At 56.1% G+C, this 14414-nt stretch overlaps 1 protein-coding gene across 1 annotated transcript; it reads left to right on the top strand.

The window, feature by feature from the left end:
* Positions 1–9352: 9352 nt before the first annotated feature.
* On the top strand, positions 9353–14162 carry LOC126646217 (uncharacterized; the record flags this gene model as incomplete). Its single annotated transcript, XM_050327419.1, has 6 exons — positions 9353–9434; positions 10988–11257; positions 12007–12303; positions 12797–12903; positions 13006–13084; positions 13576–14162. Coding segments are annotated over exons 1-6 (1422 nt in total), but the record flags the coding sequence as incomplete, so codon positions are not given.
* Between the last annotated feature and the right edge of the window lie 252 nt (positions 14163–14414).

The raw sequence follows: 14414 nt of genomic DNA, 5'->3' as shown, positions 1-14414 counted from the left end.
ACTCTCCCCAGTGGTGGCTCCATGTCCCCTGATGTCACTGATTTCCCTGTGACATCAGGACTTCCCTTTTTTTGTCACCAGTCCCCTGTGATGTCACTGGTCCAAAATAATGTCATTGATGTCCCTGTAGTGTCACCACTGTCCCTGATGATGTCACTGATGTCTTTATGATATCAACCCTCTCTTTGTGAATTTACCGATGTCCCAGTGACATCACAGCTCTTTCTTTGTTGTCAGCATTCTCCTGTGAGGTCACTGTTCCCCAATGCTGTCACTGATGTCCCTGTGATGTCACCACTATCCACTGTGATGTCGTCAGTGTCCCTGATAATGTCATTGGTGTCTCTGCGATGTCACCCCTTGCCTTGTGAAGTCACCGATGTCATCTGTGATGTCACAGATATCCCCATTGATGTCATTGGTGTCTCTGTGGTGTCATCACTGTCCCCTGTGTTGTCAACAATGACCCCGATGATGTCACTGGTGTCACTGTGATATCACCCTTGTCCTTTTGAAGTCATTGAATTCCTGTGACATCATGGCTGTCCCTTTGTTGTCACCAGTTCCCTGTGATGTCACTGGTTCCCAATGATGTCACTGCTGTCTCTTTGATGTCACCACTGTCCCCAGGGGTGGCACCATGTCCCTGCGATGTCATTGATGTCCCTGTGATGTCACTAGACCCCTTTGATGTCAGCAATGTCCCTGTGAAATTGCAGCTGTCCCTTTCTTGTCACCAGTCCCCTGGGATGTCACTGGTCCCCACTGATACCACCAATGTCCCCAAGGATGTCACCACTGTCCCCTGTGTCCCCAATGATGTCACTGCTGTTGCTGTAATGTCACCCTTGTCCTTGTGAAGTCATCAATTAACCCATTGATGTTACCAATGTCCCTGTGACATCACAACTGTCTCTTTATTTTCACCAGTCACCTGTGATGTCACTGGTCCTCAATGATGTCACCCATGTCCCTGCAATGTCACCAGACCCCTTTCACGTCACTGATGTCCCTGTGACATCACGAGTGTCACCTTTTTTTAACCAGCCCCCTCTGATTTCACTGGTTCCTAAATGATGTCACAGCTGTCCCCGTGGTGTCACCACTGTAACCAGATGTGGCACCTTGTCCCCATGATATCCTTGTGATGTCACCAGACCCCTGTGATGTCACTGATTTCCTAGTGCTTGTCCCTTTGTTTTCAACAGTCCCCTGTGATGTCACTGGTACCCAATGATGTCACTCCTGTCCCTGGATGTCACCACTGTGCCCTGTGATGTCACCACTATCCCTAATGATGTCACTGATATCTCTTTGACATCAGCCATGTACCTGTGATGTCACTGATGTCCCATGTGATGTCACTGATGTCCCTCTGACATCACAGCTGTCTCTTTGTTTTCACCAATCCCCTCTGATGACACTCGTCCCCAGTGATGTCACCAATGTCCCTTTCATTAAGGTTAGGGGTTAGGGTTAGGGTTTAGGATTTAGGGTTTGGGTTAGGGTTAAGGGTTAGGGTTCGGGTTAGGGGGTTAGGGTTTAGGGTAGGCTTAAGCTTAGGTTTAGGCTTAGGTTTTAAGGTTAGGGTTAGGGGTTAGTGTTAGGGTTAGGGTTGGGGTAAGGGTTAAGTTAGGGTTAGGTTTTAGGTAACCTTTTGGTTAGAATAAAAAATGGGGTTAGGGTTACGGTTAGGGTTTACAGTTAGGATTGGGGTTAGGGTTTAGGATTAGGGTTTAGGGTTAAATTTAGGGTTTAGGTAACTTTTGGATAGAGTAAGGGATAGGGTTACGATTAGGGTTTGGGTCAGGGTTAGAATTAAGGTTTTATGAGGCAAAAACATCCCCTTCCTCTTGCCCTTCTCGGTGTGTGGGGCGAAAATCGCCCTTGTCAGGGAACCCTGCAGGCTCTGCTCCTCCGGTGATCCAACAGCGGCCCCTGCTGACCGGGATTGGAATTGCACCAAAAAGCGAGGAATATCGGACGGTTTCTTTTATTTGAGGGGAATTTTTGGTACAGGATTATTTGCTTGGTTTTGTGTTCTTTTGTTGTTCTTCCAACACACATATATCCTTTAATAAAGGGCTGTTATTTTTCCTTTCTCCATATTTCCTCTCTATACTTGGAGCCTCCTAATTTTGGATTTACAATTGCTTAGGGGGAGGAGTTTGGTCTTCCTCCTAACTCATCCTCCTGAGCCAAACACTTGTGTTTCATTAAACTGAGGGAGGTGCAAATTCATGCTTTGTTTACAGCCCAGAGATCTTGCAGATTCTTCCCATTTGCCTCTGCCCCTCTCAGAGAACTTGTCTGGACACCTTCCCTGCCTGCACCAGAGTGATTTCACAAAACTGGGAGCTGGGGTATTTCATGGAGAAGAACCTGGGGGGGTTGTTCTGAGGCCTCTCCAAGCCAATGTTTCCATCAGGAGAGCTGAAGCCAGGACACGGGGGGGAACAACTGAAACGCAGCTCCTCCAGCAATGGCAGCTCCTCCAGGAATTTCCAGCACATGCCCACAGATCCTCCCAAAGGGGTGAGACAGACATCAAGGTTGGATGGAAATGCCATGTTTGGGATAACTTAGGAGATGGCTGCATCCCCTCTCCCTTACCCAGAGGCTGGAGATGCTGCTGTCTGGGAGCAGGAGGTGCCTGTGTGGGGGTTCAGCACCGCTGGCTCGGTGCAAGTACAAGAAGCGTTCAGACGATACTCCCGGGCACGTGGTGTGACTCTGGGGGATGGTCCAGTGAAGGCTCAGGAGTTGGACTCGATGATCCTTGTGGGTCCCTTCCAACTTGGAATATTTGGTGTGATTCTGTGAAGTTCCACAGGGCTGTGTGTGAGCAGAGAGCAGGGGCTGAGCAAAGCAGAGCAGGGCAATGGCAGCACAGCCCTTGAGCACTGCCCCAAGCGGGCTGAGCCCAAAGGGGAGCTGGGGGTGGGATTGGTCCCACTTAGGGGGCAGAGACACGGGGACAGCAGGGAGTGCAGGGCAGGGAGAGCATCCGAGGGAACTGATGGGTATGGGGATGTCTCCAGGCTGGGCTCTCCCAGGGCTCAGTGGCCCCATCTCTCCAGGACGAGGGTGATGATGGGGGCAGATGACAAGAGGAGCAAGGTGAGGACACAGCACAGGATTCAGATCCAGAGGGGAATGGCTGACCCTTAAAGAAGAGTGGGTCACAAGGTGGACAAAACTTATCCAGGAGGAAAGAAGAGTGGAAAGGGCTCACAAGTTATCACTTGCCTCTGACAGGGAATATTGTCTTAGTCGAGGGGTTACTGTCTGTTAGAGAAATGTAGAGCTCATGATTCTTGGTGTCCTGTGCAGGGACCATCCCAGACACTGAATTCCTCCCCCAGCTCCAATCTTGATCCTTTGGATGAATGTGGAACCAGCCAGCTCATGCAAATCTACCCAACTGGCTGACATGGGCTCTTAGAAAAAGAGGAGACCAAAAAAGGTGTGATGGGGAGAGGAAGCAATGAGCAGAATATGCCATTCCAGCCCAGTGAGATCCCAGCTGATGAACCTCCTCATGTCCTGGTGGTGGCAGCTGGGCAGCCTTGGCCCTGATGCTGAGGGTCACTGAGTGTGTGATGAGGGAATCCTTCACCATTGGTGGCTGTGCCTGCCTGGGAGCTGGACCAGCTGCCTGGGAGGAGAAAGGCACAGGCTGAGAGCCTGCAGCTCCCCCTGGTGCTGCACACACTGAGACATTGTAGGGATCCCAGATCCACCCTCTGTCATCTGTGAGGATCAAGAAATGAATGCCCTGCCCAACTGTGGCTCTGGAGAAAGTTTAGCCCCATATCCCTTCCACATTCCCATTACTGAGGATTTACTAGACAAGAATTTTCCCACCCATGTGGTTCCATCCCACATCTGTTTGACACCACCCCAAACCTGTTTTTTGTGTGGTTTGTGGTTCCAGGTGGATGGTTCTGATGCCTAAAGCATTTCAGCACCTCCCAGGTGTTACACTTTGCCCTGAACCCATTGGAAGTGTTGAAAATCACCCCCTTTTGTTCAGAGTCCCCTGGGAGTTGAAGGAAGCAATCATCCTCCTGCCTTCCCCAAAGCAGCTCTGCCCATCACTGCTGCACGCCTGATCCACACAGCCTGTGTCCTGCCCTGTGCCCAGGACACGCCCTGTCCTGCCCCTCTCAGCAGCCCTCCAGTGCTCCTCCCTCCTAGACATATTTTGTCCACATTGTGACCCACCCTTCTTCCAGGGTCAGCCATTCCCCTCTGGATCTGGATCCTGTGCTGTGTCCTCACAGTGCTCAAGGGCTGTGCTGCCATTGCCCTGCTCTGCTTTGCTCAACCCCTGTTCTCTCCTCACACACAGCCCTGTAGAACTTCACCGAATCACACTAAATGTTCCAAATAGGAAGGGACCCACAAGGATCATCTAGTAATCCTGGACCAAACCCCCCCTCACAAAAAAGGACACAGTCCGGTATCCCTCGCTTTTTGGCGCAATTCCAATCCCGGTCAGCAGGGGCCGCTGTTGGATCACCAGAGGGGCAGAGCCTGCAGGGGCTCCCTGACAAGGGCGATTTTCGCCCCCCACACCGAGAAGGGCAAGAGAAAGGGGATGTTTCTGCCTCATCCAAGGAGAAGGATAAGGAGAAATGTCCCCCTGGAGCAGCTCTCTGTCTCGAGGAGAGGAGGAGCCTGGGAGGTGTTGCCCTGCCAAGCCAAGCACTTCCAATCCCCACCAGAACTGGTGCAGACGACCCCAGGGGTTGGCTCGAGGCAGATTCCTGAACACAGGGACAAACCCAATGGGAGTTACAGGGGTGTCTGTAAACCCCATGTGCTGTGGGGGGTGCCAGCGGTGTTGGGAAGGGAAAGGAGGAGAACACGGTGAGAGCAGGAGCTGGAGGAGCAGCCCCAATGCTCCCAGCTCCCAGCCCTTGCCCAGCCCAGCAAAGCCCAAGCAAGCCCAGCCTGGAACTCCCAGCCCCATTTGACCAGCTCAGAGTTCTGTCAGAGAGAACAGGCTGGGCTGGGCAATTCTCCCTGGGCACTGGCTGTGCTGGAGCTCCCTGGGCTGGCTGAGGGAGGGCCTCACTGGGACAGAAGTTCTGCTGCTGTTCAGCTCTTGCACATGAGGTTTTAGAGGGAAAAAGGAAAGCTCTTTATTTTCCCTGCTGGCTGCAGGCCCTGCACAAGCTTCTGGCCCTGGGATACAGGAGAGCTGCAGGGAGCTGGGCCCTCTGCCTTCAGTTTTGGTTTGATTCTTTTCCCCAGTGGTCCCTGCCCCACCAGGGGTCCCGGGATGCCCCATCTCCATCACCCCACAGCCCCACAGCCCACAGGGATTGCTGCTCAGCTTTGGCATCTCTCTCTGCAGGCCCCTGCAAGGATAAAAAGGCAGAGGTGGGAGGCAGAGATCCTGCACAGATCTTGTTTTCCATTCTCTGGGCCACACAGTGAGGATGCTGGGCTGAACCTCCACACCTCACTCAGAGAGGGATTTTTCAAGCCCAGCCTATAAAACAGTGACTTCCATTTCCCAGCCTGGCCTCTCCCAAGCTCTCAGTAGCAGAGCACAGCCAGAGTGGGGAGGAGCTGTGCTGGTTCCACTCAGGCCAGCTCAGACACTCCATTCTTGTGTCCAGGGGATGGGAGCCAATGTGTGCCTGGGTAAGGGATGCATTTGGTTTCTCCCTCCTGACTTTGGCATTAAGCACAAGAACCTCTTTGAGAAAGTCTGTGTCTTCTCAACAGCTTTCCTTGCCTCATTTGACAAAGGAAAGGCCTGAGTGGCTCAGCTGCCTGTGAAATGAGGGGAGGATGCACCGTCCTAAGGTAGCAGGGCTCAGACAGCAGCAGCCAGCATCAGAGTGCAATTCCAGTCTCAGATTTTCCTCTTCATGTCCCCAAATCACTCACCTTCAACCACAAAACAGTGGGTGGCTGCAGCCAGGAGGAGGAGCGATGTGCTCACCAAGCCTATCATGAGGTCCTGGGAAAACGTCTGGAAGCTGTTGGGGAAGATGAGTGGAAGCAGAGAGTAGGATATGACCTCAGACACAAGATAGATCCCAGCTGATGAACCTCCCAATGCCCTCGTGGGGGCAGCTGGGCAGCCTTGGCCCAGTGCTGAAGGACTTGGGTGGGAGGGAGGGAATCCCTGCCCTTCAGTGGCTGTGCCTGCCTGGGAGCTGAACCCACTGCCTGGGAGGAGAAAGGCACAGGCTGAGAGCCTGCAGCTCTCCCAGGTACTGCACACCCTGAGACACTGTGGGGACCCCCTGAACCACCCTCTGTCAACTGTGGGCATCAAGAGATGAATGCCCTGGCCCAGCTGTGGCTCTGGATTAAATCTGACACCACCACTCTCCCCTTGCTGTGATGCAGGGGCAGGAGAGCAGCAGGATGCTCTGCAATGACTAGGAAATTGTCCCCAGTGGTAGTAATAGGGTGAGTCTGAAAGAATGCTGAGGTTGAAAGCAAAGATACTGCTGAAAGCTCCACGATAAACACAATATTTGTTGCTGAATGTGACCAAGTTAACGGGAAACTGGGAGACAGGAAAGGAGAGGAGTGAACTGAGCTGTCAGGGAAACCCCTGCTCACGCAGGTGTGTTTTACAAGGTTGTCTTACCGACCCCAGGATAACCAGAATTCCCCCCAGCAGAGGCTGCATCCTCGGAGGGTCAGCAGCCTCACAAAGATAGCGGTGTCTCCACAAAAGGCAACGTTGTCCTTCCTGTGAAGCTTGAGAGCCCCGAGCATGAGCCACCTGCATTTTTATCCAATGAGCCGGTGACGTCTCCCTGGGCCGGTGTGGCAGCACCGCCCAGCCAGAGGCCCTCGGTCCCTCCCCCGTTCTGTGAGTGCCCCCCTTCAGCCATGCGGGAGAACGTGGGGATTCCCCTCGCACTTGCGCTGTTTCACTCAAGGGGTCTGATCTTTTTGGGTCTGGGGGCTTTACTTCATCCTCTTCTCTTTGGTTTCTCCTTCAAATGTCCCCTACAGAGAACCAGCCGATCACAGAGCACCAATTAAAACAGTTTATACAAGAAACTCTCTCTCCAAGGATGAAACACCTGTTTATCAGTGAACTTGGCAGGCAAAGAACAAAACTTTTGCAGGTGGCTGGGCCAAACACAGACCAAAACATATCAACAATCCCTGATACACCTGCCCTGATTTCTGTGTTGAAGATGCTTCTTCAGCACTTCTCCGGATCTGCAGGGGCAGTGCCTGTGTGCAGAGCTGGAGGGAAGAGACTCCCAGCACAGCAGCACAGCCAGGGACAAGGGCACTTGTTCTTTCCACATCTCAGCTCTCGGAAAAGTTGGGGAAGGTTGAGAAAGGTGTTAACAGGGTGGTTTTGCCTGAGGTATTAAACATGGGAGCGGGTCTATCTTCCCAATTCCCAAGAGAAGAGATGGCAAAAAGCTGCCCTGCAGGTTGAATTTGAAGGAAGAGGAAAAAGAGACCGAGGGTAAGGGGTTTCTTTCCTGGAGGGCAGGGCTGTCGTTCGCTTGCAGGAGCCCCGTGCTGGAATTGTCAGTCCGACTGCCAAATTGGAATCTGGACAAAGATTCCTGCCAGACAAAAGGTGGCAGGACAGAAAGCTCTTGCTGCCCATGGAGTGCCCAGGGTGTCCCACCAACTGCACCTGAAACCGAAGGTGACAGGCTTTCTTTCCTGGGGAAAAGGCTGTGACTTCACAGAGTCCCATGGCAGATAGGTGGGGCTGCACTGTGGGGGTGTGGGACGTTGGTTCTTTGGTTTCCAGGGGCTATTCCGGAATGGAGAGGTCAGGCTGGGACATCACAAAGGGGCACATGGGTGGGGCTGCATTCTGACCTGGTGGGGTGTTGGTTCTTTGGTTGCTAAGGGCTATTCTGGAACAGAGAGTGTAGGCTGTGACATCACAAAAGAGCCTCAAGCACATGGGTTGGTTTAGTGGGTTGACCCTGGTTGGATTTCAAACTCCCACTAAAACCTCCCCCTCCCTCTGCAATTCCACAGAGGAGAGGAAAAAAAAAAAAACGGCAGAGGATTTCTGAGTAGAGATAAGGGTGGGGAGAAAGTCACTTACTAATGGGCAAAACAGACTCAAAGTAGGGATAGTACTTAAATTTATTACTGACAGGATAAAAGCCAAAGAGTGAGAAATAAAACAGTCTGAAAAACACCTTCCCCCAACCCCATCCCTGCTACCTTCTCAGCTCTCCCACCCATCCCCCCCACCCCAGCAGTGCAGGAGAGCGGGAATGGGGGTTACATTCAGTTGTTGTTTCTGTCACTGCTCAGGGAGAGGAGTTGGATCCTTTCCTGCTCCTGGGGGGTCCCTCCCACAGGAGACAGTCCTGGATGGACCTCTCCAGTGAGTCCACCCTTCCGGCAGCAGCTCTTCCCACCCTGCTGTCCCGTGGGTCCCTCCTCCATGGGGTCAGTCCTTCAGGGATGAGCTGACCTGGCGTGGGTCCCCCACAGGGGCCACGAGTCCTGCCTGGGAAAAACCTGCTCCAGCCTGGGCTTCCCTCTGCACGGGCTGCAGGTCCCTGCCAGGACCTGCTCCATCCTGGGCCTGCCCCGGGGTCACAGCCTCCTTCCTGCATCCCCCTGCTCCAGCGTGGGAGCCTCCAGGGGCTGCAGGGGGGTCTCTGCACCCCGATGCTCCCCCAGGGGCTGCAGGGTCTCAGCTCCAGCACCTGGAGCAGCTCTTGCCCCTCCTTCTGCACTGCCCTTGGGGTCTGCATTGCTCTTACCACGTTCCCGCTCCTCTCTTCCCTGGCTGCAATTCCTTCTGGCCCTAAATCTGTTATCCCAGAGCTGTTCCTGTTGCTCCTGATGGGCTCAGCCTTGGCCAGCAGCAGCAAGTTCATCCTGGAGCAGCTGGCATTGGCTCCACGGGGCAGGGGAAGCTTCTGGCAGCTTCCAACAGAAGCCACCCCTGGAGCCCCCCCACTACCAAAACCCACCCACAGAAACCCCTGACACCCAGTGACTTCCACTTGCCCCAGGATGGTCCCAGTTCCCAGTAGTGTGATCCCAGTCACTCCCAGTTCATGCCAGTTGCCTCCAGCATGCACCCTGTCACTCCCAGTTACTCCCAGTTGCTTCCACCATGATCCCAGTTGCTCCAAGAATGTTCCCAGTTGACTTCCAGCACGGCCTCACTGGCTCCCAGTTCCCCCCTGCATAGTTCCAGTCACTCCCAGTTTGATCCTGGTCCCTTACAGTCACTCCCACTATGATCCCAGTCACTCCCAGTCACTCCCAATAGGATCCCAGTTGCCCCCATCGTGGTCTCAGTTGCTCCCACTCCTCCAGGATGGTTCCTTTCCCTCTCAGAGTCTCCCAGTCTGAGTCCAGTATGGCCCCAGGCACTTTCGGGCACTCCCTGGATGATGCCATTTGCCCCCTGCAGGGCCCCAGTTGCTCCCAGTATGATCCCAGTATGATTCCAGTCATCCCCAATATGACCCCAGGAACTTCCAGACACTTCCAGCAGGAAGCCAGTTTGTTCCCACTCATCCTCAGTATGGCTGCAGTCCCTCCCACACATTCCCAGTATTATTGCAGTCACTCCCAGTAAGACCCCAGCAGGACCTCAGGAGGGGCCCAGCTACTCCCACTATGATCCCAGTTGCCCCCAGCATGGTTCCAGTTGCTCCCCTTCACCCCTACTATGGTTCCAGTCACTCCCAGAACAATCCCAGTCAATCCCAACCCCTCCCAGTATATCCCAGTTGCCTCCAGCCTACTCCTAGTCAGTCCCAGTATGATCCCAGTCTCTCCTAGTAGGATCCAAGTCACTCCCTGCATGGTCCCAGTTGCTCCCAGTCACCCCACTGTAGTTCCAGTCTCTCCCAATCCCTCCCAGTATGACTCCAGTATGATCCCAGTGACACCCTCTATGGTGGCAGTCACAGCCAGGATGAACCCAGACATTCCCTGTCACTCCCAGTATAAAGCCATTTGCCCCCAGCAGGGTCCCACTTGCTCCCACTCACCCGACTACAGTTCCAGTCCCTCCCAGTAGGATCCCTGTCACTCCCAGTCTCTCCCAGTATATCCCAATCAACTTCAGCATGATCCCAGTCAGTCCCAGTATGTTCCCAGTCACCCCGGTCTCTCCCAGTATATCCCAGTTGCCCCTAGTGTGGTCCCACTCACTCCCAGTTTCTCCCAGTAGCTTCCAGTATAATCCCAGGTGTTCATAGGCACTCCCAGTCACCCTAGTGTGGTCCTAGTCGCTCCCAATATGATCCCAGTCACCTTCACTGTGGTCCCAATTGCTCCCAAGATGATCCCAGTTGTGCCCAGCATGGTCCAACTTGCTCCCAGTTCCTCCCAGTGGGATCCTAAGAGCTCCCAGTTACCCCTAGCATAGAACCAGCTGCTCCCAGTATGATTCTAGTCTGATCCCAGTATGGCCCCAGTAGGGGCCTAGCTGCTCCCAGTACGATCCCAGTTGCCCCAGTTCTTGTCCTGCTAGGTCTAGTCCAGCTCTGGGTGTATCCCGGTGTCCCCCCTGCCCCCCCAGCCCGCTGTCACCCCCTTTTCTCTGCCCACAGAGCTCCTGAGCCGCTGGCGGCCACAGCCCCTCCCCGGGGCCTCGGGCCCAGCAGGGACCCCCCAGTCCATCCCCACCCGCAGTTTGGGGGGGGGGTCATGTGTCCCCCCGGCCCTGCTTTTGTTCTCACACCAGCTGCCTGCTGCTCCCAGTAAAGCTTCCCAGTTCTCCCCAGTCCTGCTCATTGGGGGGCAGTGGAGGGTGGCTCCGAAAATCCTGGGAACGGGTGGGCTTGGGCAACCTCAGCCCCCCTAAAATCCCACGTATCCAGGGCACCACAAAGCCAAACGCCAGGAATCCGGGACACCCCAAAACCCACCTTGGACCCCGCAGGCCACAGGCAGGGTCAGCAGCAGCAGCAGCCAATGGGAGCGAGCGAAGCTGATGCGTCATCAGTTCCCTGACCCCCTGACCCGTGTCCTGCACACACAGGGGCGTTCCAGAAGTTGAAAAAGTCCGAGTGTCACTTCATCAACGGCACCGAGCGGGTGAGGTTGGTGGTGAGGCACATCTACAACCGGCAGCAGTTCGCCCACTTCGACAGCGATGTGGGGATCTTTGTGGGGGACACCCCGTTTGGGGAGTTCCAGGCCAGATACTGGAACAGTAAACAGGAAACGCTGGAGTACCTGCGGGCTGCGGTGGACAGGTACTGCCGGCACAACTACAGGGTGTCCACCCCGTTCAGTGTGAACTGTAGAGGTGAGCACGGGGCAGAGCGGGTCCCCTCGGGAATTTTCCTGTCCCGGGAATGACCCTGGAGCCCCTGAAACCCTCTCTGGGAATCACCCCTGACGCCTCAACCCTCCCTGTGCCCATCCTCGTGGCCTTGTGTCCCCTCCCAGTGCCCCCGAATCCATCCCAGTCTCTCCCAGTGTCCCCCAGTCCATCCAGGTCTCTTCCAGTGCCCCAAATCCATTCTTTTCCATTCCACTTTTTCCCACTGCCCCTCAATGCACACCAGTCTCTCCCAGTGCACCCTCTCATTTCCACCCCGCTGCTGCCACCCCTCAGCCAATCAGAACACAACTCTCCAATGACTCATCAGTTGCTTGGCAGATCCACAGAGCAGAGTTCCCTCTGCAGGACTCAGCCTCCCAGTCCCGCTCGGGCCCTTCCCAGTGCGTTCCCAGTCCCTCCCAGTCATTCCCAGACCCTCTCACTCCATTCCCAGTCATTCTCAGTTCTCTCCCAGATCTCCCAACTCTCTCCCCAGTGACCCCCATCCCATCCCATCCCATCCCATCCCATCCCATCCCATCCCATCCCATCCCATCCCATCCCATCCCATCCCATCCCATCCCATCCCATCCCATCCCATCCCATCCCATCCCATCCCCTTATACCCCATTCCCAGTCCCTCCCACTGCCATCCAAACGCTTACCAATGCCCTACAAACCCTCTGCCCTCTCTCACAGTGTCCCCCAGCTCAGCCCAGTGTCTCCCCCAGCTCAGCCCAGTGTCTCCCCCATCTCTCCCAGTGCCCCCCAGCGTGTCATCTTGCTGGTGCCGTCAAGCTCCCAGTCCGGCCCCGGCCGCCTGCTCTGCTCTGTGATGGATTTCTACCCTGCCCGGTTCCAGGATGGGCAGGAGCTGCCGGAGCACGTGGTGACCACCGACGTGGTCCCCAACGGGGACTGGACCTACCAGGTGCTGGTGATGCTGGAAATCCCCCCCCGGCGTGGGGTCACCTACACCTGCCAGGTGGAGCACGTCAGCCTGGAGCACCCCCTCAGCCGGCACTGGGGTACGGCCCGGCCCCCCCAGCATGGGGGGACACTGGCAGGGGGGCCAGGGGGCTGGGGGAGCACTGAGGACACCGGGAAGCGCTTTGGGGGGCAATGGAGAGGCTGAGGAGGAGGTGTCGGGGTCTCTGGAGGGCTGAGAGGGGCTTTGGGGAGTCCTTGGGGTAACTGGGAGGGAGTTTGGGGGAGCCTGGGTTGGATGGGAGGGAGGCAGGGGGAAGGCTTGGAGTGACTGGGAGTGGGTTAGAGAAGTGCTGTGGGGTTGGAAAGGGACTGGGAGGTGTTATGGGTTGTTCTGGGGGTCATGGGAAGGGGGTTGGAGTGTCCTAAAGGGGATGGGAGGGGCTTTGTGAGATCCCCAAGGGGCTGGGAAGGGACTGGCAGGAGGTTTCAGGGGGTGCTGGGTGGGCTGGGGGAGACCAGGATGGAGTTTTTGGGGGGTCTTGGGTGGTCTCTGGGAGGTTTTGGGGTCCTGACCCACCTGGCTCCCCCCAGAGATGCCACAGGACACCGTGCGCAGCAAGATCCTGGTGGGGGTCGGGGGCTTTGTGTTGGGTTTTGTCTTCCTGGTGCTGGGGCTCGGCTTCTACCTGTGGGAGAAGGTAAAAGGGGGTCCCTGGGGGTCGTGTCCCCCGTTCCCTAGAGCGTGTGTGCCCTCCCTGCCCCCCTAGACCTCTGTCACCCCCTTTTCTCTCCTCACAGAGCTCCTGAGCCAGCGGTGGCCACAGCCCCTCCCCGTGGCCTCAGGCCCAGCCAGGACCCCCCAATCCATCCCCACCCGGAGTTTGGGGGGGTCGTGTGTCCCCCCAGCCCTGCTTTTGTTCTCACACCAGCCGCCTGCTGCTCCCAGTGCTCCCAGTAAAGCTTCCCAGTTCTCTGCAGTCCTGGTGTTGAAGGGCAGGTGCCTTCCCAAAGCCCAGCCAGAATCAGCTTATGCCAATTGTACAATGGTTGGCACCCGTTGTGTTTCTGCTTCCAGGAGTGTGTATTTTTCTGCCATGTCTGGTTCAATGTTTTTGAAGCTTATTGGCTCAAACTGTGTCTGCTTTGTTTAAAGAAAAAGAGGGAAGTGTAGGGATTTTTAGTGCTAATATAGAGGATATACTGCAGCTGTGTAGCAGCTTATATGTAAAACATGTAAAAACAGTCAGTATCGTAGTGTCTGTATAGTTGGCAGCCAAGTCTTTCATCATGCCGCTCTCACGGGAGTGGGGAGGCGGTGTTGTCACTGTTGACGCTCCGGAGGAGCTGGAGTGGCTGCGGCCATGGCCTAGCCCGCACGGTGGAAGTCATGTCGCTGGTCATCGCGCGGGCATCGGCACGGCCCGCGCCGCGTTATGACGCATGTGCGGCTGTCCCGGGCCGCGCTGCTGCGGCCGCGTGGTTCGCTTCAGGGGAGCGGCGACACGGGCGGCTGGCTCGTGTAGTGGGACGCGGCCGTCAGTTCCAGGCACGGCCCGGCCGCTGGCACGGGTTGCTCGCGCTCCAGGTGCAGGCGGGCGGCGAAGGCCTCGCAGCTCTGCGCCACCGACATGTGTTCGCCGAAGCCGCCGCGCCGCCTTCGGCACCCTGCGCCAGCTGCATTTACAAACTTGCACCACAGTCCCGGCGCAAGCCTGCTCGGCCGCCCGGGATGGCCGCGGGGCCGCCCCGCGGCTTCTCCTCAGGCACGGCGGCCGCCCCCCGGTCCGGGGTTCCAAGCGGAGCTCCGCCGAGAGCTCCACGCGGGTCGGGGGTGCAGTGGCAGTCGCCGCCAGCTGCGGCGGGGCATCCGCGCTCGGGTCACCGCCTCCCGTTCTGCCGCGCCTCGGCCGGGCCTCGGCCCGCTTGCGGGCTCCGGGCAGAGGCGTACCGACTATCAGTAAGGGAAAGGACATAAAGAATGTTAAAGAAACAGAGCTGACAGAAGAGTATTGTTAGAAAACTGGATCAAAGACTGCTGCTTGATTCCAATCAACGGCGCTCTCTGATCATCACATTGCTGTGCTGAGTCGTCCCTGCTCGCATGAAAACCCCCCAGGCAGGTGCCCTCCCAAAGGCCCCCAAACATCCCCAACATCCCCAGTGATATCACCACTGTCCCTGTGATGTCACTGGTGTTCCCAATGATGTC

The sequence above is a fragment of the Myiozetetes cayanensis genome, unplaced genomic scaffold (assembly GCF_022539395.1).
Source record: "Myiozetetes cayanensis isolate MyiCay16 unplaced genomic scaffold, myiCay2020 scf331, whole genome shotgun sequence".
NCBI classification, from domain to species: Eukaryota; Metazoa; Chordata; class Aves; order Passeriformes; family Tyrannidae; genus Myiozetetes; species Myiozetetes cayanensis.
This window is presented reverse-complemented; position numbering and strand designations above follow the sequence as displayed.